A 24,571-nucleotide genomic window follows, 5' to 3' on the forward strand; every position below is an offset into this window, starting at 1 on the left:
CTGGTTCACTGATGGAAGCAGCTATGTCATCAGTGGAAAAAGGCACCCTGGATATGCGGTTACCACAAGCAGAGAGGTAATAGAGTCTGAACCTTCACCAGCAAACACCTCTGCACAGAAGGCTGAAATAATCACCTTAACTCGAGCCTTAGAGCTGGCAAAAGGAAAAGAGGTTAACATCTACACGGACTCAAGGTACACGTTTGGGGTGATTCATGCACGTGGAGCCATTTGGAGAGAGAGAGGACTGTTGAATTCACAAGGGAAGAATATTAAACATGCACAAGAGATACTGAGACTACTAGGTGCAGTACAACTTCCTGAGAAGGCAGCCATCATGCACATTAAGGCACAGCAAAAAGTGAGCTCTGAATTGGAAGAAGGGAACATGCTGGTGGACAGAGAGGCAAAAGACGCAGCCAGAGGTGAGGTATTTGAGGAGACAGTGGAGGCAACATTGATCCCAGATGGAAAAATTTCTATTGATGGTAAGCCAGTGTACAATAAAAAGGATAAGAAACTTTTTAAGGCCAAAAAAGCAAATTATAATCAAGAAGGACAGGCTGTAACAGAGGAAGGGAAACTTGTAGCGCCTTCCTATTTGCTGTGGTCATCAGTGCAAAAAGAACATGAAAAAAACACTCTGGGGAGTAGATGCCCTGTACAACCATTTGAAAAGAAAAATTATGGCCAGGAAACTCCAGGGCACAGTAATACAGGTAACTCGTCAGTGTAGTCTTTGCCTCTGAACTAATCCTAAAAACATCCCAAAGCCTAAAGTTGGACAAATTGGGAAAGGCTGCGGACCTGGGCAACAGTGGCAAATCGATTTCACAGAATTACCCAGGAAGGGGGGATATCATTACCTCTTGGTATTGCCTGATACCTTTTCAGGTTGGCCAGAAGCTTTCCCTACTAGGACAGCTGAAGCACGAGAGGTAAGCAAAGCACTGTTGCAAGAAATAATCCCGAGGTTTGGGGTTCCAGCCACCATATCCTCAGACAGAGAGCCGCATTTTGTTTCCAAAATTGTGCAAGAAATTAGCCACCACCTGGGGATAGACTGTGAGCTGCATACCCCATATCATCCTCAATCGAGTGGGCAAGTGGAAAAGATGAATCATTTGATTAAGCAACAAATTGTGAGATTGGGAGAAGAGGCAAACCTACCTTGGCCCCAGGCTCTTCCATTAGCATTATTGCCAATTTGGACAAAACCAAGGACAAGGGAAAAATTGAGCCTCTTTGAAATATTATATGGGAGACCATATGCAGTTCAAGAAGGAGCCACACCTACACAAATAGGGGAGGAAACCCTACCCAAGTATATGATAGCCCTGAATAAACAACTGAGAGGAACTGCAAAATATGTGGCTGGAGCTCAAAACAGAGATTTGGATGGACCAGTACATGATGTACAACCTGGGGATTATGGGTATGTTAAGTCTTTGGCAGAAAAGACCCTGGAACTGCAGTGGGAAGGACCATTCCAGGTGCTCCTCACTACCTTTACTGCAATCAAGATCAAAGAACAGCAGGCCTGGATCCATCACTCCCGAGTGAAGAAAGCCCCTGAGGAAGTCTGGAAACTGATGCCAGGTGACAAAGAACTGAAGCTGAAGCTCACCTGGAACCGTGAATATATGGACTTAGAGAAATCATGGACATGATGGAGAAGGTGGTAACTATTATAGCCATTGCCATGGTTGTAACAGGAGCCAGTGCCATACCGCGCAGGTACAACGTAACTGGGATGTACCGGTGCCAAGGGAGGGCCTGTGATCCCCACTCTCGTAGGGCCCTAAATGAGATCCTGAAGGTCACAAATGCACGTTTGTGGGAAGGGAGAAATGTTTGGGGATGTAGCTATGCATTTGTGCAAGGTGGGTTGCATGAGGCTTACCATCCACCCATGAAACTCATTCAGATTAGCTCTGAATGCTGTGACAAATGTTTGAGTAAGTGCCCTAAAAATAGAAGGGTGTGCAATAAGAGAGTATGATCTTGACTTTAGCATCACTCAAGTGTGCACTGAATATCAGAAGAACAAGATCAGAACTACCCCACTAACACAAAAGAAAGCTGTTCCTACCCAAAGGCCAATTATTCCAGAAGCAGAAGTGCAGCCTATAGTTCCTGTGATTACTAGAATTGGGCCGTATGCTATGAAGAAAACAAGAACTCAGAGACTGCTGGTTAATCCAGAATGGTCTCTGAAGCGAGTAGAAATGGGAATACAGGTAAATGCTTTGGACATTCAACTAGAGTGTGCCCCATTTCTCAGAAATCCTTTCATGGACTGGACCACTTGGCTTCAAGAATGAATGCCCCCTAACTTTAGGAGTAAAAGAGATCTCACTTGGCTGCTAGGGACTGGACTGGGAGTGCTAAACACCATAGATTCAGAAGTGTTGATGAATACATTAACCACAGTGGGGAGTGACTTAGTTAAATTACAGCAACCTTTACAATCCTCCCTGCTAGCACTAGGTGACAACCACTGGAAGTTCTCCAAAGTATTGCCAGAAAGGAAGAACACTGAAGAACAGGACGATGAGGTAATAATTAATGCATTAGGCAGAGCCAGTGAAAACGTCTCACTAGCTCTTGGGTGTACTCAAGCACAACTGTGGATGCAGTCAGTGGCTGCTGCATCATCAGGGAGGGCAGAGGGGAATATTCTCTGCTGAACTCCGCAAAATTGTTTGGGATAGTGCTTCCGATATGGAAAGGGATCTTGGTGGACTTTGGCCAACTTCACTTATAACCCTGTGACTAGTAAAGTAACAGCCTTTGTTTTAACAATACGTAATGCATCAGTGAGCTTAAGTCACCCAATAGTTCCCCTGGGACTAAACCATGAAGGGACTGTGTTGTATCCTTCTGAACATAGAACATGGGCACGAGAAATTAGAGGAGAGTGGCAGACCATCAACCTAGAGCCCTGTTCTATGAGGAACCAACTGGGGTACATATGTGAGGGGACATTAGAAAGTGATCAAGACACACGTTTGGACACAGACCAAAGCATTTGCCACTTTGAAACGCATTCAGGCAATCAGACAATGTTGCGTGTATATATAGGACAAGGTTGTATCTGTCTCAGCACAGCATGCCCCACTGTAATGATATGAAGAGATAAGGGGTCTGGAATCAAGACACGACTCGACACGAGGTATGCATCTTGTTCGATTTATTGGAAATTGATAGGCTCTTATATAGCATTGTTATCTGTCCATGCGGCTCAAGCGTACATATTATTGGTTACAAGGGACTGTCCAGGAGCCCTGACTCATGCTGTGATTGGTGTAAACCAGCTGCTCATGCTTTTCTTGGTTCTACACTCTTTCTGTCCTGCGGTCTGCTGCTATCTTGTGTAATTGCTGCCTTGCGGTTTTGCTGGTATCTCCTGGTGTCTAGCTAGCCTAGTCTGCAGCCATTGTGTAACTGTCCAACTTCCTCTCATCTCTGGTCCAAGGACATTTCTAGGACTGTCTGTTGGCTTCAGGCCTGGGTTATGCACTCCTTGTAAAAGTCCGTGCCCTCTCTTTACTAGCCAGGCAGTAGAAATACTTTCTGTACTAATACTCTCTGCAATGGACCTGCCTATACCTCTTGTCAGTTAAAAGAGTTCTTCAGTGAGTGGGGAATAGAACACAAGAAAGGCATACCTGCAAATCCCACAGGACAATCCATCGTAAAAAGGACACATCAAACCCTCAAAAGAGTCCTCAGTCAGCAGCAAAGAGAAACAAAAATGAAATCTCCAGTGGAAAGACTTTGCAAGGCTCTCTATGTCATCAACTTCCTGAACTCTACAACATCAGAGCCTGACCCCCCAGTACTTCACCACTTTGCAAATACCACCCAAGCAAAGCTCACTGAGAAACCACCTGTACTGGGGAAGGACCCAAAAACACATCAAATTTCTGGGCCATTCCAATTGATTACCTGGGGAAGAGGGGATGCCTGTGTTCTACTCCCATCTGCTCCTGGATGGTACCCAGGAAAAAACATAAAACCATACCTAGGCACTGCAAAAGCCACTCCCACAAACACTGACAAGAATTCCCCTGAGTCAAACACAAGACCTCCTCAAAACCAGACCAGTTCTTCCTGGAGACGAAGATGTTGCCAAATGTCCACATACAGAAGAAAAGCCCATCCCATCACAGGACAGCAGACAAAACAGAAAGCTGAACAACATTCTGCTGCATCAAGCCATAAGCCAGACACAGCCTGAACAAAAAATTGTTCTCAGAATTATATGTTATTATCCCTTTAGGTCCTAAAAAGCCCTATTATTCCCCTTTCTCAACTCTTACCAAAAACCCCTAACCTTATACCCACTCCCCCATCCTTAGTTTAAGGAAAAAGAAAAAAAAAAAAAAAGAAAAGAAAGAAAAAAAAAAAAAGAAAAGAAAGAATAAAAAAAGGGGGGAGGGGAAGGAACAGAGGAAAGGAACAAAGGAGAAAACCCTAACCCTCCCCTCCCACCATCAAGATAACAAATTTTGCTTATATTCCCTATCAGAAGCCCCATTCCTGTCCAGAGATGAAAAATGTCTCCGTTGGTGCTGTCCTCACTGCTGCTTGGATTTCTTCACTGTACCATGTGCCATCAGTTGGATCAGCCCACAGCCTGGCCACAATGTCTGGGTAACCTCAGCAAGGACGTTAAAACAGGATAACATGTGCTTATCCATGGGAAGCATGGATAACCCACTTTCCACATGTCTGGTAGGAATTCCCTTCGCAGCCGATGCCTGGCCCATCTATAACTCAGAGCTCCTCCTCACCACAGGTAAGAGACCCAACCTGGTGGGTACCTGGGACCAGTGGACAAAAATGCTGCCCAATGCTCTCGAGGAACCCCAAGAATTGGACCTGTTGGGATCCTCCAAGGCAACATACTGTGTCAAATTTACTTTAGACATCCAAAAAATAATTGGCCAGAAATTGACCAGACCAAAACCAGATACCGAAAAGACACACCACCAATTAACAAAGCCTATAACCCTCCTGATTGGTGTAATTACACTGCTCGTGTGATCTCTGTAGCCTCTCTTCACCCCAAAGTACTATCCAAGGGAACGTTTCTCATCTGTGGTGACCGAGTATGGGCTGGGATCCCCTCATGGCTACAGGGAGGTCCCTGTACCCTTGGAAAACTTTCTACCCTCACATCAAATATAACCTTGTTACATAACTGAAAAAAAGAAAGTGAATGAAAATGGCACAAAAGATCCTACACAGAATTTGATGAAAATTGCAATCCCAAATTATACGATTGGAACAAACCAAAAAGGATTGCTGTCTCCCTATTCCTACCATGGGTAACTGCAGCTAAAGCCCTTGGTGAAATGAATCACCCTGGGTGCTGGCTCAGTAAGCAAGCCAGCGCTACATCGGCTGCCCTGGGCGATCTTTGAAAGGAAGAAGAAACCACAAGACATGCACCACTCCAAAATCGAGCAGCAATTGACTTCCTGCTGCTTGCCCACGGACACGGCTGTCAAGACTTGGAAGGGATGTGCTGCTTCAATCTCTCTTCACGCTGGGAATCCATCCACGCAAACATCCAGACACTGAAGGAACTGGTGAAGGACTGAAAAGTAGAAAACAGCCCAGACTGGGTCAATGACCTTTTCAGTCAGTGGGGATATACAGGATGGGTTGCATCTTTGGTTAAGGGAATGTTGTGGATTTTCCTTGTAATTGTCATTGTATTAGCTATGTTCTCATGCCTTTTCCATTGGTTTAAAAGAACTATAGGGAACGCCTTTTTTCTAAATACAGAAAGTGGAGTTGTAGCAGGCCCAGGGCCTGCAATGCCTCCATGGCATTCAGCAGCCTAAGACAGGAAATGCCTGGTCATGATGACTGGACCTAAGAAGCCCCTCTTCCACCCTCGGACCCTTGCTTATCTCTCTAAGCCCACAGCTCACTTTCGCCTCGACCCTCACTATTGGATTGTTTCTAAAACTCCTGTACCCTATATAAAGCCCTACTTCTGCCCTGTTCTGCAGAAGAGCTGTCCCTGAGACCTTCTCAGAAGACATCAATAAAGACATCTCTGTGGAACCTCACACAGCCTTCTCCTCTCTCTGCCAGCATCTGCCAAAGGCACTCAGCAAGCCAAGAGCTGAAATCACAAATGAGCTGAGAATCACTGAAGAGCTGAGCTTGCTAAGACTGCCTGCAGCTCTGGGGCCTGCCTGAGGGGCCCGGACAGGTCGTGCTGAATTGGACTTCTCTGTCTTGGGCTCCCACAGCAGCCGGGGCCGGGGAGACCCCGAAATGCCGGAGTCGCCTCAGGGACAAGGTGGGCATCGGGCACAGCTGGGACTCCATGGTCTCACACAGCTTTCCCAGCCTGAATGATTCCATGAGTCTGGGATTCTATGAAGGCATGATTCAAAACAGATTTGAACTCCAAATCTACCATATACAAATATTACAAAGGTCAAAATTCACGTGAAAGAAATTAAAGATGATTCTTTAAGATTGAAAGAATCGTATGTCAATGTTGCATATAGGTAAACCCTATAAAAGAAGAGCCTTGTTACCCTTGTAAAATGATGGCTCAGGCCTGCTGCTTGGGCTAAGTACAGCTAACAGCTAGCCTGACAAGTTCCTGTGAGAAAGGAATTTGCACCTGTGAGAGGAAAGACTTCTACCCACATCTTCTATGCAGGAGACAAGAATGGAAACCGCGTTAGAGAGAGGAAAGGTTTTGACTGACACCTACATGAGCAACTACTAACCAATGAACTGAGTTGCACTAAGTTACTAAGCAATTAAAATGAAACACAATGCCTTCAGAAAACCATAGAAATATGAGCTGTGAAGAATAAAGATGGGCTGTTGTGCATGAAGAAATAGGTGTCTTGCCTGTCTCTACAGCGACATGTAAAGACAGCATTGCATGAACTGCCCTTGGGTTTAACATCTTCAGTGAAAAGTTAAACTGGGCCTCTCTATTAAGAAAGGGTTAGTGGTTCAAATGTCCTTGTCCTTGAAGAGAATTCAAAAGCCTTCATAGATATGTTCCTGCTTCTGTAAATACAAACACCTTCATGTTAACATGTGGAAATATATTCTGATTATCATTATTGACAGGACAATGGAAGAGAAAAAATAATCAGATTTTGTAGGCTGACTTCTTCCCTCTAATGCCTGGCCTTTCTGGCTGAGATGCCAGACTCATGAGCACACTGCTTAATTCTTTTTCAGTTCAAGATCATGCAGAGTTGCGAGAAAAGCTGTGCCTCCAATGAGGCCTGGCCTCGTACACATCTAGTAAAAACGGTATTTCTGAGTTTGAAGTTTCTCAAAAGACAGATCTTGACCTTGGAAATGCAACTCTCAGTCAGTGACTGTTGTCAGAATGTGCAATAAAATGCAGCTTGTGCCTCTTCTGTGTTTATCTTTTGTGTGCGGGTTGTAGAGTTTGTTGTGTGTTGCTGCTTTTCCCCTGCTCTTTTCCCCGCAGTGTTTGGGGAGCAGAGGTGCAGCAGCCCCGGGAGGGCTGTGGCAGCCGAGCCGGGCCAGCCCCGGCGGGCTGGATTCACGGCCGCAGGGCCCTGCTGGGAGATGGAAAATGAGATGATTTGCTCTGGCAATTAAGGGATGAATACTGTGTGAATATTGAGAGAAGCTTTATTGGTGTACAGTTATGTCATTGCAGTTTAGATGGCCTCTGTTCTCCCCATAGTTTCCCTCTGGGCAGCGCCTTCCCTCTCCCCTGTGGGCGGCATAGGCCCCGCTCCGGCCCAGAGCTGTGTTTGTGTGCCTTGAAAACGTGGTGCTCTAGGGTTTTTAAAAGTTTATTTTAGTTTCTGACTAAATTCTGATTGTTTTATGTAGTTTTACAGTTACTGGAGAGATTGAAAAGCGGTAAATGCAGCGCCTTATTACCTATCAAATTTTAACATGGTCTGATCTCTTTAACAAGAATGCTAACACATTTGCCATATAAAATGATGCCAGATACTGTCACTAAAAGCTGTTGGGTTGTTCAGCAATATGCTAAATTGCACATTATTATATTTATTTCCCAGTAACCCTGCACTTTGAAAAGTCTTACTGAATTTCTGTTTCCATGGAATTTGCAGTTACCATGGGTTTTACTCATAACTGATTTACTTCTAATTCTAATATGCTTGTTACAACTTTAATCCCTCCAGCAGACCATCATGCTGTTATTTCACTTACAGCTTGTTCACCTTTAAGTTGTCTTTTTGTGTTAATAACCTTAGACTGAGTTACATCATGTCATATCTATAACTTTTAAGAATGTTCGTTTGAATTCTGTTAAATTAAGGCCAAATATTGTAACGCTCAGTTACCTTCTTGAATAAGGCTAAGTTTTATTAAGTAAATTTTGGTAGATTTTATAAATGTTAAGATTCAGTTTTACGTCATTTCAGCAATGATCTATTCCAGCTTTTTATGGATCCAGTTATGTTCAGTATTAATAGTAATTAACATTGAGTTCTCTTGTGTGCTTTTTGTTCTACTAAGGTGATAATGAAATTATGTTTATTAATTTGAAATCCTTTTAGGACTGGGTTTTATTGAGTTCATCTTGTTAAGCTCTATTGATGTCGAAAGGAATTTATATCAGGTTTGAGTGTTATTTAATCTGAGATATCATAAATTTTATGAGTGAGCTGTTCAGTGTTTCCTTTGTTGCATTTTTTCTGTCATAAATACATTCATGTTTGTATTCCTGTTTTTATAGCCAGCTTTTCATATGTTTTACCATCTTTTGGTGTAATTATCTACAAGACACGTGTCATTTCAGGATCCTTCTTTTGTTCTCTAGCTGCTCATGTATCTCTTAGACCAGACTACCCCTCTAGCTGGGCTCTGCACTGGGGCTCCATGGTTTGACCTAGTGCTGCCTCATGATTTTCAAGTATTTTTCAGAGTTCCAGGAAATGATATCTCAGCTTTGTCAGAAGTCTTCTCTAAACTGATGGTATTGTGACATCTACTCTAAGCAATCAGATGCAGTCCCAATTGTTATTACAGAACCAGTCCAACAGTTTGCTGTGTTTAAAGCATCTCCATGCTGAGGAAATTTTGGAGGAGACAGCTATTGGATGGTTCATCAGTCTTTCACCCCTAGACCTTTACTCCTAAGTGCTATTCTTAGGAGCCTTGTTTAAAATTACATTTGGGGAATTCTCTCCCACTTAGAGCTTGGGTGGTGGCCAGGCCTTAGCTCTACCTGGACAGGAATTTGCCAACAGACCCAGATGTTTTCTGCATCAAAACTAGATTGGAGTTGCTTTGACTTTGCAATTTCACCGTCTGTACATGACAGTTGAACTATTTTTAAAGGGAGCTTGGGAATTATGATCTGGAAATAATTATCCAAGTCCCCACTGAATCGAGGTTTGTCAGCTGTTTGCAGACTCTGGAATGATGGTACATTATTTCAGAGATTTCTATTTATTTCATTCCACCTATGTTGTTAGTTTTGTCCGCTATTTGAAATATTCCCGATCGTTGTATCTAAATTATTCCTAATTGCTCTAAGTTTCTTGTCCACTACATGTATTATTTCGCTACAATGTTTCTTCATACTCATAACAAAAGACATGCATCTCATTCTTATTAAAAAAAAAAAAAAAAAAAGAGGAATGAATGCCTTAAGAACATTCAAATAATGCAATATGTACATGAGAAATTTGGACGACTAATCATTTTGAATCATGCAATATTTACATTAGAAACTTGGAAAAAAGGTCATCCCATCTAAATCCCAGTGGAGTGTCCCACAGGGAAGCCTAATTGATTCATTAACTTCAGGAGAAGAGATGCCTGTGTTTTATCACCAACAGCTCAAAGCAGTCACCTGTTCATTCCATCAGATACTGATCAGCTCTGAAGAAATGAGGCCCAGTGGAAAGAGAAATAACCTCATCCCCTTGCAGCCTTTGTGGCCAGAACAGGAACAGGAGTAGGACTGCCAAGACACAGCTGTGCCTGGAAACTGACAGAGGCAATTAGCCAACAAAAGCCTCATGGCATCATCATGGGACAGTGCTCCTCCCAACCTTCTTCATTTCTTCCCTGTTCCAGCTGCCAGGAGGACATTCAGTGATGTCCAAGATCAACATTTCCAGCTAATGGACCTTCTCCTACTTCTCAGCTAATTGGAAACAATGGTCATTTCTTTCCATTTCCCTAAGAGACATTGGACATTATTCTTTTGTTTGCTCATGCTGCAAAACCCTGTATCAATGACTTGACAGAATTGGGTAAGTTTTGTTGATTGGAACTGGTCTTTTATGTATCTTATCCCACATCTAACAGATAACCAGTGATAACCTTCATGAGATCACACCCTCCCAAGAGTGAGCTGTTTCAACATCAGAACATAGGAGCCTTTTTTAAATGAACAAAAAGGGGGAGATGTCAGAGACAGGTAGAATAATGATAAAAGAAAGGCCTTATGAAACCAGGCCTTGTTCTGCTATATTAACAACTGGCCTGTCATCTCTTCTAAGTGCAGCTAAGCAGTCACAAGTTCCCATGTGAAGTTATTTTGAGAATGAGACTTGGTGAACAATCTGATCTGAGGGTGAAAAACAAATGCACCTGCAAGAACAAGGGATTTGTCCCATGAGAATCAGTGAAGAGAATAGGTAACAATACAAAGAATACAACAGAGAGATTTGATGCACAAGTAAAATATATTTTATTATCCAACAGAATAACTGGCATAACTAGTAATAAGAAATCGATTAACTACCTAAAGTTGCACATTAGGTTTGTCAAACTGTATAAAATAAGGTGTGTGAATAAAATAAAGAGTTCTTCTCCAGCTCAGCTGGGTTCTCTGGGATTTTGGTTCCTCCCTTCTTTCAGGCTTTGGCTTCCCCCTTCTTTGGGGCTTTGGGTTCCTTCTTTTTTGGTGCTTTGATTTCCTTCTCTGGGATTTTGATTTCCTTCCTCTCTGGGAATTTGGTTTCCTTCTTTTCTGGAGGTTTGCTTCTCTTCTCTGGAGATTTGGTTTCCTTCTTTAGAATTCTGATTTCCCTCTTTACTAGGGCTTTGCTTTCCTTCTTCTCTGGGCTTTTCATTTCCTTCTTCTCTGTGGCTTTGCTTTCCTTCTTTGGGCTTTTGATTTCCTTCGTCTCCGGGACTTTGGTTTCCTTCCTCTCTGGGAATTTGGTTTCCCTCTTTTCTGGAAGTTTGTATTTCTTTTCTGGGAGTTTGTTTTCCATCTTCTCTGGGGCTTTGTTTTCCTTCTTCTCTGGGAATTTGGTTTCCTTCCTCTCTAATGCTTTGGTGTCCTTCTTCACTGGGGCCTTGCTTTCCTTCCTCTCTGGGAATTTGGTTTCCTTCTTTTCTGGAGGTTTGTATTTCTTTTCTGGGAGTTTGCTTTCCGTCCTCTCTGGGGCTTTGGTTTCCTTCTTCTCAGGGAATTTAGTTTCCTTCCTCTCTAATGCTTTTGTGTTCTTTTTCTCTGGGGCCTTGCTTTCCTTCTTCTCTGGGGCTTTGCTTTCCTTCCTCTCTGAGATTTTGGTTTCTTTCTTTTCTGGATGTTTGTTTTTCTTTTCTGGAAGTTTGTTTTCCATCTTCTCTGGTTCTTTGATTTCCTTCCTTGGTGGGATTTTGGTGTCCTTGTTCTCTGGGGCCTTGCTTTCCTTCTTCTCTGGGGGTTTGGTTTTCCCCTTCTCTGCTTTTGGAGGTTCCTTCCCCACAGAGACACCCTTCTTTTCTTTCTTCTGCTTCTCTTTCTCCTTCTGCCTCTCTTCCTCCTCCAAGGCTTTTGCCTCCTCCTCAAGCTTTGGAGACAGCCGCTTCAGCTCCCTTCTGCAGACAAAACAGAAAACATGGCTGAGAGTCACCACCAGAACCTTGGGCTCACTCGTCCTGGCTGGCCCTGCACTTCATTCCTTGACCCTGAGGCCAGGCAGCAGCGCCAGACCATTTCCGTGAATTCTCCTCAACCCACAGAGGTTGGGAACATCCCAAGAGAGGGCAGTGGTGGAAGGGCACCTCCAGGACCAGCCAAACCTGAGCCTTGCCATCAGAAGGGCTTGACTGTGCAAGCTCCCTCTCCAGGCATAGCCAGACACCTCCAGCCCACTGCCAAAGGCTGATCCACCAGCTCTCTGCGCTGTGCCTGAAAACGCCCTTTGTCTCTTGACTTCCCAGTTTCAAGCAGAGCACAGAGTGCCAACGTCTGCTGATCTCTCCTGCAATTCTTACTCAGCTCATTCAGCTCCCTTCTCCCTGGGCACAGCTGAAGCAAGAATTTAAAGAGTTCAGATTTCAGCTGAGGCTTAGAAGCAATTCACATTGATCAGGATGTCAGTTAGACAGGTAGACCATAGGTTAATGATGATTAGATGCTTAAGCCAGAGCTGATTGTTATATTGTTTACCATGATGAGCTTCTTGATAGAAGGAAGTGGAGTAAGTGAACTGTTAGAAGAACATACTGAAACCCGTAGAACAATGGTTAGCACCTGGGCTTTATGTCAATCAGTCACTAAGCAGGGGACCTTGGATGGTGCCAGAGGGTCACAGAGACCTGATGAAGACATTCCTGACTTCATCCCTTAAGACCACTGACCCAATTGGAGACCACCAACCCAATTCCAGAGAAGAATTGTGCAGGTGTGAAGGACTAATGACCTCATTTTAATACAGAGCGGGGAGGGGAAGTGCTGGGGTTGTGCACATGTATTGTATGTAAGATCCTGGGAAATAAAGAGAGGGCAAAGAACCTTGTACAGCACGGTCACGCCTTGTAGGGACGACTCTGGTGCCACCCACTGGGGTTAATAAACATACCACTTTCTAACTTTAACGAGTTAGAGAGTCTCTGTCCGTGAGCCTCGGTATTAATGACTCATAGCCTGATCCTAAATGAGAATAGTCCTATCAGTCAGAAAGCAAAGGCTGGAGGAACTGCTCTCCTGCAAGACAGGCTCTTGTCAGCCAGATTTCCTGCTGGAAGCCAGCTGTGACCAAGCCAGCTGGTGCTGTCTGCCATGGAAACCATCTGAAGCAGCCTCGTCCCTCTCCTCCCCATGAAACCAACTTCAGCCTGGCCTGAAGGAAGTCCTGATGCACAGGCTTGCTTTAAGCAGCCCCCACTCCCAGCTGCACACTTTGCCTGTGTGTCCTGAGCTGGGCTGCCTTGCTGGAGCAGAGCTTCTCCTGTGCTTGCCCACTGCTGCAGCTGAAGGGGAGCCTCAAGGACAGGAGCTTTTATGGCTGCTGTCCCACCATCAGGAGAACCCTGGCAGATCAGCACTGCAAGGACTTCATCTGTGGCAGCACCAGCACCCAAACCAAGGTCTGTGCCCCACGCCTGCCCACACCGCAATCCCACTGTTTTGGTGAAGAAGGGAGATGATGAAGAAGATGTGACTCAACACCATGGAGCTAAAGACACCTCTAGAGGCAGTGCCAAGGCAGGGCCAGAGCCCAGCTCCCTGCAGGCAGCATCTGAGCCAGGAGGGCTCACCACTAAACTAGAGAAGAAGATGCTCTGTCCCAACAGAAGAAGGTGCTTCCTCTCTTGGGAGCCAGGGAGCTAAGAGTGGCCATCCCTGTGCTGCTTCTGGCCTTTGCTATGCAGCACCTCTGAGCTCAGAGTCCTTGGAGCAGGGAAGCCCTGCAGGGACAGTAACCCATGGAGAGCAGGAACCCATGGAAGGCTTACTCACCTCTCCCTGAGAGGTGCCCCAGAGCCACAGTTGATCTCCTGGGGGCTCGGGGAGCAGCTGACACGTGAGGCCTCCCCGGGCACCAGCACCTCGGAGCTGGGGCCTCCCTCCACGTGGCACAGCGCCGTGGCACTGGAGATGCTGTTGAGGTGGCCAGAGAAGGGCAAGGAGACCTGCTGGCTCTCTCCTGGCTGCAGCACACCTGACACTGGCAGGATACTGGAAGCCTGCATGGAAGACAGGAGAGATGGAGCTGTTGAGCATGAAAATGGATGCAGAAGAGCATCTTGGAGCAAAGTGCAGCTGCAGCCAGAGGGGCCTATTCCCCAAACACTGCAAGAATTACCCTGATCTCATCCTGCATCCATGCCACTGACCAGTGCAGGGACCATGGGGAAAATCTTCTCCCATCCTCACGGGTCAATGCATTCATGAGTACATTACATGAAAGTGAACTGGGATGTCTCCTGGCACTAGAAATTCTCTCTGATGCACAACTTGCCTTGAAAAAGTTTCAAAACTTACTGCTTTTAGAAAAGGAGGAGACTCAGAGTGAGAGCTCTTGGAGCTGAGCAAAGGACTCCCAGCCCAGCTCATCTAACTCCTGAGGCTCTTCCCCTCTCTCTCTGATTTAAATGCTGCTTCCTCAAGGTGCTACAGCAAAAGCTCCTGCAAAACCTTCCTCTGAACCACCTGAGGAGTTGCAGGGGGAGCAGTGCCCTCCATAGGTGCTGCACAGCGTCCTTGGGCAGCCCCACAACGTGTCCTGCACGGCCTCTCCAACACCCAGCTGCTCCAGCAGCACTTTGTGCTGGGCCTGCAGGGATGGGAGGCCCCTCTGTGGCCAATGCTCAGGGCCACCAGTGGCACTGGCAGCTCCAGCCCTGCTTGCCACACTGACAGTGTGCAAGGGAGACAGATTCCCTCTTCCCTTCTCCGCTTCCAGGGCAGCGTGCGGTGCGCCCACGGAGCACCTGAATCCCTCCAGGCCTGCTGGGAGGTGAGGGTTTGCAGGAGCTTGTGGTGGCACCTGAAAAACAAGCCATTCCCTACGCCTGCAGGAAGAGACAGCCACTTTGCCAAGTCTCAGTTTGTAAGACAGCTTCAGGGCCAGCAGTGCAAGAGCAGCTCTCGGGTGACAGCAGAGACCTGCAAACAGGGAGTCTGGCTGGGCTGGGAAGAGGGCACATGGAGATCAGGACTCATCCCAGCTTGCTGTGGCAAGGAAGCTGCAGCTCTTCCCATCATGATGCAGATAAAAGCCTCATCTTGCATTGGGAAGGCAACAAGGCAAAAAATGCCACACTCAGCACAGGCCTGTAGGATCTGAGTGAGCTTCTCCAAGGAAAACTCTCCTATTTCTCCCTCCCACTCCCCCCATGTCCAGCCACTGGCCCTGCTGCCCAGCCACTGTCAGGGCACAGGACAGCAGGGCAGCAAAAAGGGAGCTCAGCAGGAGCATGACTTGCTGGTGGCAGGCTGGGGAGGCAGCACAAGCAGTAGGTGTACAAGAAAATCTACCTCTGCTCCTGAAGACTGGGTCAAATCCTGCTCTTCAGTCAGGGCTGTGGCTGCCTCCTGCTTTCCAGCCTTGAAGTGCCTCCATCGAGACGCTGGGCAATCCAAACATGTTCTCATCTCCTTTGGTGGCTGGGGATTGAATTTAGGTGGGTGAAGCTCATCTCTGGAAAAGAAGATAACTGTGAACAGAGACCTGCAGTGGGAGGGAGGGACACCTGCACCAGCAGCTCCTGGTCAGGATGCAGCCCCTGGCTGGCTGCTGGCACCTTGAACTGAGAAATGCTTTGATCCAGCCCTTCCCAATCCAGGCTGGAGCAGGTCTGCTCTAAAGGCAGCCCAGGAATGACCCTGAGCTGCTGCAGCAGCTGCAACTGCTTGCACTGAGGAACTGCAGAGGACAGGGATGAACACCTTGTGGGCATGCAAAAAGCACAGGGGGAGAGGAAAAGACAGAGAAGGCAAGCCAAAAGGGCAGATTTGAGACATCCAGGGGCAGACACAGCCAGCACAGCCAGCACAGCCCCCCCAGGGCCCAACGCCAGAAACTCTGCAGCTCCAGCAGGTATTTATCAGGAATGTTTCCCTGACACTGCTGGGGGCTTGGCTGACATTTTCCAACACTCCCAGGGGACTCAGGTGGCATTCCCCATGCATACAGACATACATACATCGGCTGTAGTGCTGGGATCCTGCCAGACTCCATCAGCCTTGGGCTTGGGGAGGTTTCTGCCAGCCGTCCAGAGCTCCATAACTTTTTTCTCTGTCCCAGGAAGCAGGCAAGAAAGATTTTTAAAAAAAACTCAAACAAACCACAACAGGGAAAACTAAAAAACCTTAAACAGCTCATCCCTGCTCAAGGTATTTCTTTAGGGACAGCTACCACTCTCCAGCTGAAATGCTGGGCTTTTGGGAAAAAAGAAAAAGATAATTACATGTTCACCTCCAAATTTAAAAGGATCAAGGTAAGAGAACCTTTCAAACTACAAAGGATTGGCCCAAAGGTAAAAGCTTTGCAAGAAATCTCTAGTTATGGCCAGGCTGACAGTTAAACAACTGGTTCCTCTGGTGGGGAGAAACCCTCCTCTTTAAGGTAAGCAGCCTCAGAGTTGAAAGAAACTGTTCTGTCAAACTTCAGGCTCCCTGGCACAGCCTGCATTGCCTGTCCTTCCTGTTCACTGATTTACATGCAGTGCCACAATGGCCCAGGTTCAGATGTTTGGTGCCATTCAGGGAATTTGGCATTGTCATTTCCTTATGTTTTAATCTAAGTTTCAATCCTTGCAACCACTCTTGAAATGCCAGCCTTCCTTTTTTTTACAGAAAGCTCAAGGTTCCCAGAAGTCTTCTGACATCCTCTTTTGTGCTCAGAGAGATGCCATTTTCAAACAGATGTTTCCAAAGTTAACAGCATTTTCAAGAGTAATGCACTAAAGTGACCCTGGATTCCAGCTCAGACCAACGACGTTCTGTGCCAGACACTGAGATTACCACCCGTGAGGCACGAGCTGTTTGTGCCACCCATCCCTCCTGGCCTTCTCCACAGCAGCCTGTGCCTGTTTTCCCCGGCAGAATCCCTGTGCCCTTTGCAGCCTGCCAGGAGCAGCTGCACAGAGGCACACATCTCCCTTGCACTCACCAGTGGGTTTCTCTCATCCCCGAACACGCCGATGAGAACATTGGTGCGATGCGTGCCCAGCGCCTGCACTTCCACCAGCACTGGGATCTCTGCAGTGCTGTGAGGCTGGACAATCCCACAGGGCTTGGGGCTGGAGTAGAGCACAGCAGAGTCCTCCTTGCGTTTCTGCAAGAGACACAATGAAATGCAGCTTCAGAGGCACCTCTGAAGAAACTTTACACTCCCTAACATCCACCGCAACAGCAACTGACACACGTGTTTAAAAATGCCCAGGACAAAGGTAAAAGGCACAAACAAGATGCAAGAATTGTAGGCTTAGCATTCCCAGGGGATCCTGCCAGGAGACTGCCAGCACAGGCACTGCTGTCTGTGGATGCAGCAGCTTTCACAGCCCTCTAAGATCTGCCACAAGAAAACACCCTGAAGACTAGAACATCAACTGTTCCCTCAGCAGGTTAAACTGCATCCTCAAGTTTACATTCGGGTAGGATCCTGTTCTCAGCAGATCTTTAAGACTGAATAGAAACCAGCAAGGTCACGTCCAAACCCTTTTTCCCCCGAATAAGCTCCTCAATAATATTTGAGACGGGGAGGTGGATGGGATGCCAAACCTGTTCAATGAGCCCGTAGCAGCCAGGCAGGTGGCTGGGATTCCTAATCAGGAACTTCTTCTCGTAGGGCACCTTCAGGAGGCACTCATCATACTGCAGCACGTGGGGGGACACTTGCAGCTTAGGAACAAGACATCTGGACAAAGAGATGAGCCCAGGGGAATCAGAGATACTGAGAGAATGGAGAACATTTACCCCCAAAGATTGTAAAACAGAGCATAACACATTGGTCACTGTCAAATGGGCATTGAACAGCCCTGCAGTGATAAATTGCCTTCTACGTCTTCCCACTCCAACAGGTCTTGTCAAGGAGGGGCAAACCCTGAGAGGCAGCACCCAGAGGCTGCCAAGTGCCCCAGGCAGAGCACTTTGTCCCACAGCTGCCTCAGCCCCTCCTTTCCCCAGGAAGGCTTGCAAGGACTCCTGTAACACTCCCAGTTACCCATGAGCTCTGGGGGAGCCTTCCCAACAAGGATCAGAGCTCACTAATGCTCAAGGAACACACAACTCCAGTGTCCCAGGAAAAATGACTCCCTTCTCTGCCATGGTGCTGTTGCCCTCCCTGGGAACTCAGCTGCTTGCCCCAGCCTTGGAGGGCACGAGACACCAGCTGCCCTCCAGAGTGGCTGATCAGCCCCTCCCAGGCCCTACAGCTCCCTGGCTCCTTCCCTCCACAGCTCCAGGCACTGACTGTCCCCAGCCCCACCTGCTTGACAAAATGCCAGCCCAGGCACTGCCTGGATGGCTCTGCCTGGGAGAAGGAACAGCCCCAGGGAACTGCATCCCTCCTGGCATTCCACTGACACCCACAGCAGCACAGCAGGATGGAATTCTGCTGCAGCAACAACCACTTTTGCTCTCAACCCTGAGAACATTCAAGCTCAGAGTGGGAAGCAGAGGGAAGGAGAAAATCTAGAGCTGAGCTGCCACACCAAGGGCTGCTTTCCCCTCCTGAGACCTTGCCCTCAGCACTCTTGCTGGCAGCCACTTCCCCCCTGCCACGTGCCCTCATGAACAGAACCAGAGCCTGGCTCTCAGCAGGCTGCTTGCTGTGTCCCAAACCAATGCACGGTGCTCGCACCCAGCACAACTCCACCTCTTGCAGCAAGAAGGAGAGGAGGCCCTGGGGAAATTTGTTTCACCTCAAGCACCAAAAGCCAGGCCAAGAAATGATCTCATTCCTGGTGCCTTCAGAAAAGGGCCCAGGACCCTGCTGGGCTGGGAGCAGGGCTGCTTTTCACCACAGGCTGCTGTCCAAGCTCTGCTCTTCTCATGCCCAGCTGGCACAACATGAGCTCATGAACCAGCACTTCTCCTTGGCAGCTGCAGCCAGCAAAGCCTGGGCAAGGCAGGGGCTGGGGGAGGCCAGGGAAGGGCTGGTACCTGGCTGTGATGACCAATGATGCCACTCCCTTGCCAAAACCCTCCAGATCCACCAGCATTTTCCTGTAGAACTCCATCACCGAGTTGGAACACAGGGTCACCTGGTGGAAGAGAAGAACAGGAAATTCTTCCTTACAAAAGCTCATTATCCACGTGTGATATCCTCCAGCCCTTGAGGGAAGATTTTGTCTTAATTCTGCTGCTGCTCCATGTGTAGAGCACAGTCTCAAAGCAACAAAAGCCTTCTGGCAATAGCAGATGTGTTAAACACACCTCGCTATCAGGGCATAGCTCAGCTACATTAAAACATTAGACTAAAGCTCTATGAACCACTGTATTCAAATTAAGGGGCCAATTTCTCATCTGACTACAATGACATATATGCAGAAGAAATCTGACTTGAACACAACGAGTTCAGCTTTACAGCAGGAAGCTGAGGGCAAAGTGTGGCCCAGCAGGTGCTGGGCAGTTCATGGCTGCAGAGTTTTTTGTCCCCACTGGAGATTCCTGCAGTGAACACAAATCCTTCTGCTCCCCGGGAGAGGGGAAATCAGACCAAGAAGAAAAGCTAACTGCTTTCTACAATGACATCTCTCTAACAGCCACCTTCTGCCCTCATCCTTGCTCTGCCCACTTGCAATCAAATAAATGGCTCTCAAGAACCCAAGAGTGACTTCTGGCCTTGACCATATGTTATGTGACCTCAGCATATGATTTTGGAAAGAAAACAGTGCTCCTTGAGGAACATCCCGAGTAAGGCAGCTAGCAGAGGCCTCAGAGCAGTGCAGATCTCTCACTCACACCATGCTCAAAGCTGGCAGCAGAGCTAAAGCCCTCCCAGACTGCAGTGCAGCTGCAGCCCTGGTGCTGAAGCGTCTCTGGCTGCACTCTGCCCGTACCTGGATGTCCTGGTGTCCCTGGGGCAGGATGGTCCCTTGGCTGGGAGTGATGGTAAACTCCCGGGGCTCCACATACAAGTGAACGCCCTTCCTCCAGGCTGGGTCACTGTGGCAGCGGATCTGATCCACGCTGTCCACAGCCGGCTGCGTGCCATCGAACGACATGCGGAGCTGGAACGTCACGGGCACCGGGGAGCTGTTAGTGAGCCGGCAGCGCTGGGTGTAGGGAAAGCCTAGGAAAGGACACCAACATCCATTGAGGCTCCCATTGTGGCCTGACTCCTGCTGGGAATGGCCTGGCACAATGAAAGTGGCACTGGAGTTTAGCTCTGGATTATCTGAACTACAGCTCACCCAGAAGCTGCATGAGGAATGAATCGTCACTCAGTTCCCTTTGACACAGATTGCAGGCTGCAGCCTTGAAAATGCCCACTCCTAGCCCTGATGAACACTGCAAGCTTCTCTCTTGGCGATGGGGAGGAGCTGCCTCACCTGCCCCAAACCAGCACCAGTGATCTCCCAGTGATGAGTGTGCACCCAGACCGAGCATTTCCTCTGAGAATTCAAGCTGTCAAATTCCCTGTTCAGCCTGCCAACACTCCCACCCTTTTCAAGACAGATAAACAGTGAGTCAGCATTGAGAAGAAGCTACAGCAAAAGAAAGTGAGGATGGAATCAGGAATAGAACGTGAGGCAAAGCACCCCAATGCAGCTTCTCTCTGCAGGATCCTAAAGGCGTCTCTTGGTTTGAGCCAAACAGACTGAGCACAAGACAGCTCAGAGCCCACTCAACTGGGGGCACACCCAAGCCTTGCTTGGAGATTGGCAATGAGGAACCAGCTCCCACCTCACCCAACAAACGGGGACATCACACCCATGCTGCTCACTGGGATTGCTGCCTGCAAGGCTTTACCCCACTGGAGCTCTGGGATTTGCTTTCCATGCTGGAAAGCCAGAGATGTAGCCACTCATGGTGGGGATGTCCTGCAGAGCCCGGAGAGCAGCCACAAGCTGCTCTGCAGTGGACATCTGGCTGGGCTGGCCAGCTCTTTGGGGAGGAGACTTCTCCCTGGGCCTGCTCACCAAGAGGCACTGGAACACAGATGGGGAGAAAAAACAACTGCAGCTGCAACCCAGAGTTTCTCTGTGCCCATCCCAGTGAGCACTGCCAGCTCCAGCAGTGACTCCAGCAGGGAGGCAAGAGAGGCACAACAAGGACAAACACAGATGGCAAAACCTCCAATGAGACTGAGCTCACTGCATGCAGACAACAGTCAACAGTTCCAAAGAAGCAAAGATACAACAGCTGCCTTCAGCTGAAGAGACCTTAGGAATGAAAGCAGATCCAGCAGGATCGATCTCCTGGTTCAGAACCATAGTTCCATCTCTTGCCTTTCTTGTTTCATTTCTTCAAAAAGGCAACTTGACAAGTGCCTCCATGGTGATGCAGGATGGGACAGAAGCAGCTCAGGAAAGGCAAGTAGTTTCCTTAAAAAGTCCATGACCTTCCTTGTTCTGGGTTTTGGCTTGGTAGTGAATGCTCCCCTTGGTCTGGGAAGGGGGATAGGGGTTTTGGGGGTTTTGGCCCTGGGGGTGGGCTTTTCCCTTGGGGTTTTTTGGCAGCTGTGGCGTGATGCCGTGGGTGCTGTGCAGTGGGAGCTGAGGCTGGGCAGGGAGCGGAGCTTCCCTTCCTCCCGCTCGGGGATGGAGCTCGGCCGCGTGCTGCTGCGGGAGGTTGTGTGCTTGGCCCCGGCACTGCCCTGGCTGCAGCTCAGCCTGGCACCCACCCTGCCTGCCTTCCCCGCTGCTGCCTGCTGCTCTGAGGCACTGCCCACATCCCCCTGCCCTCTGTCCCTTTGCAAAAGGAGCATTTCCCTCCTTCCCTCCTTCCCTGCCGCTGCCGGCTGGCAGGGGATCACTGCCCTGCCAGAGCCCACAGCTCCTCCTGCTGGGATCCTCACCGCACCAAAGGACAAAAACGGGACTTGGCAGCTGGCAAACGTCTGCTCTTGTTCTCTGGGCTCTCCTGATATAGTCTAGGAAAGAACTGTTATTCCTTTTCCCACAGTTTTGCCCGGGAGCCCTGTCATTTCAAAGTATCATCATTTGGAGGGAGGGGCTCATCTTTCCATTCCTTGGCAGACATCTGTCTTTTCAAGCAGGACAGAGACACCAGAAAATCCTGACTTTCTATGCCTTGCTTCTGTTTGATCTGACAATGGCCAAATGCTCCCTGCGGCACCAGCAGCCTGCAGTTCCCAGCCTGAAGAGGCTGCTGGGGCAGAGCAGGAGGGAGGGATGCTTTTCTCTCGGAAGGCACAGATCCCTCCCGCTGTGTCCCAGCCCAGGCAGCACTCACCAAAGGAGATGTCCCCGAAGTCGAGCTCAGGGAGGTCGAAGTGCAAACTCGGTCCAGTGACGCTGCCCCTGCATGGCGAGGACAGAGCAGGAAATGCCTTGGTTCAAGGAATTGCAAAGCTAGGGCTGTCGTGGCTCAGGGGCACCAACCTGGTGTCAGGGCACCGTGCCTTTCAAACCAGCACACACCATGTGCTCAGCACAGTGCCCCTGGGCACAGGAGGCAGCTAAAGCCAAGTGGCCAGCAGCCAACAGCCACTGATGGGCTCTGGGCACAGGGCAGGCAGGAAAAGCCCCCGGGATGCTGCTGGTCCCATGAAGGACCCTGAACACACAGCCAGACATGGCTCCGGGCCTCACTTTCCCCATCTGCAATGGGATGGACATCAAGGTGTCCCCACAAACTTCTGTAACCAGCCCTGCCAGACACAGGTTCCTGCTTTGCTACTTCTTAGCTGGAACTGCTGTTCCCATGGAGGAGCTTTCTCAGCAGAGTTTGACCCACACCATCATTACAGACACAGTTCTGAGCCATGAACCCAGGGCAGCCCCAAACATCCTCTGAAAAGAGCAGCAACACTTCTACACAGGGCACAGATGAATCCTAGAGGAAAGGACCAGCTTGTCAGCAGTGCAGCAGCTGGCACAGCCAAGAGCAACAGCTTCAACAACCAAACAAGGGGGTCCTGAATCTAGCACAGCACCTCACCTGTCCTTGAACTCAGCAGACACACTCCAAAAGTCACCAACACCCACTGAAAGCAGCACTTGAAGCTGCACAACACTCCCCAGTTGATTTCATGGCTGATGCCAATCCATGCCCACTCTGCCTTGTGGTTAAAAATCCAGGCCCAGTGACCTGTGCCTTCTCTTGGATTCACAGCACTGCCCCTGGCTCTGCTCCACACATCTCAACAAGAGACACCTGCCCTTGCTCAAGGAGAAAGCTGCTGATGCACAAACATCCCATCACCAGTTTAGGGGAGGGACAGAGGAGAATCAATTATTGGATGGTGGAAGGTTCCCTCTTGATCTCCAAACTAAAAAAGCAGCACTTTTCCTCCAAGTACAAAGCCATCATCATTCTTTCTCCACTGGGGGCAGACTTACTCACCACTTTGTTCTTGCGAAGTAATAACTTCCTTGTTCTTTTTCATCCATCTCCCTTATCTTACTGCTATAATCCAGTGCAGATTGCTTTCATTTCTTCACTGCCTTGCCCCAGTGCCTCCCAAGAGCAGCAGCCTAGTTCCAAAGCTGCAGAGCAGCCAGCATTCAGCTCTCCTGCTCCCACTGCATTATCCTAGCAGCACAAGGCTCAGGCTGGCAGGGACAAGGCCTCGTGCTGCTGTGGTGCTGAGCACTGAGCTCTGCCTCCCCTATCATCACCCCTTGTCCCTTGTGCTGGGCCAGGATGATCTCTTGCCATGGCACCAGCCCAGGGGATGATGCCCAAGTCCTTGGCACAGTTCCTGCTGCACAGTTCCCTGACTCCCACATCAGCCCTTTGCAGGCTGTGCAAAGGAGGCACCAGAGCACTCTGGGCACAGCAGCTGGGAGCACGGCTTGTGCCCCACAGCACGGCCATGAGAGGTGAGGTGAGGCTGCTGCTGCCCATCTGGCATGGATTATTGACAGAAGTTTTTAAAAGCACTGCTGCTGCTGCAGAATGCCCCAGGCTGGCCCATCTACAAAGCCCTGGGGGCCCTGCACCTTGTTCAGCTGGGACATCCCAGAGCAGCTGCTGCCCAAAGCTGATCCATCCCACTGCCTGCCATGGCCCAGGGCAGAGGGAGATCCCTGCAGGGAGGAGTCATTCCAGCTCCAGGTTCCACACAGGGCAGGAGGCATCCTCCCACTAAAGCAATGCCCGCATCAGAGCAGAGATGAAGACCTCAGCAAACACCTTTTCTCTCTGCTCCACCCCAACAGGAGGCAGCTGGGGCATGTCCCAGAGACAGCTCCAGATGTGCCCACCAAGCTCCCAGGGTCCTTACTTGATGGTCAGGATGGCAGGCGTAGGAGATCCAGCCACACTGAACCGGAATTCTTCCTCAAACCTCCCCAACACGGTGGCACTGAAGGAGATCTGGAGAGTCTGGCTCCCACCTGCTGCAATGATGCCCTCCTGAGGTGCCAACTTGAAGCCCAAGCCCACCTTTGTGGCTGAAGGGATGCAGCTGAAGGGAGCATCAAGAGCTCCTTGGTTGATCAGGTTCACCTGCAGCAGCAAGAAAGCAAAGTGGAAATCCATGTGGAATCTTCCCTTCTTGGGAGCTATTGTCTAAGGATGCAATGAACAGCCAGGAAAGGCAGAAGATGCTTTGTGCTGCTGAATGGCAGAAGTCAAAAGATACAAGAGGACAAGTTCTGCCTTTGGGTTTTCATGCAAAGCAGTGGCAACTGCACAGAACTGCAATCACCCTGGGCTTATCCCATGGACACAGAGCAGTGCACCTCT

The 24,571-nt window shown here is 48.7% G+C and overlaps 1 protein-coding gene and 1 pseudogene across 1 annotated transcript; both read right to left on the reverse strand.

The window, feature by feature from the left end:
- LOC135292537 (zinc finger protein 850-like) overlaps positions 1 to 24,571 on the reverse strand; it is a 337,224-nt pseudogene that overhangs the window by 96,505 nt on the left and 216,148 nt on the right.
- LOC135292489 (hydrocephalus-inducing protein-like) lies at positions 149 to 24,364 on the reverse strand. The gene is made up of 9 exons (XM_064406692.1): positions 24,108 to 24,364; positions 22,112 to 22,179; positions 19,753 to 19,985; positions 18,854 to 18,954; positions 17,471 to 17,606; positions 16,860 to 17,024; positions 13,703 to 13,929; positions 11,724 to 11,835; positions 149 to 154 (listed from the first exon to the last, which is right to left on the reverse strand). Exons 1-9 carry the CDS (start codon positions 24,362 to 24,364, stop codon positions 149 to 151), a joined length of 1,305 nt encoding a protein of 434 aa, XP_064262762.1.

Source organism: Passer domesticus, unplaced genomic scaffold (genome assembly GCF_036417665.1).
Source record: "Passer domesticus isolate bPasDom1 unplaced genomic scaffold, bPasDom1.hap1 HAP1_SCAFFOLD_37, whole genome shotgun sequence".
In the NCBI taxonomy this organism is placed as follows: domain Eukaryota; kingdom Metazoa; phylum Chordata; class Aves; order Passeriformes; family Passeridae; genus Passer; species Passer domesticus.

Bases quoted from the DNA above. Each gene is read 5' to 3' on its own strand.
- LOC135292489 (XM_064406692.1), bottom strand. From the start codon at position 24,364: ATGGATTTCCACTTTGCTTTCTTGCTGCTGCAGGTGAACCTGATCAAC. The intron at 22,180-24,107 runs GTAAGGACCCTG...CTCGCCATGCAG, and splicing joins CCTGCCATCCTGACCATCAA to GGGCAGCGTCACTGGACCGA. The intron at 18,955-19,752 runs GTACGGGCAGAG...CTCTTCCACCAG, and splicing joins AGGGACACCAGGACATCCAG to GTGACCCTGTGTTCCAACTC.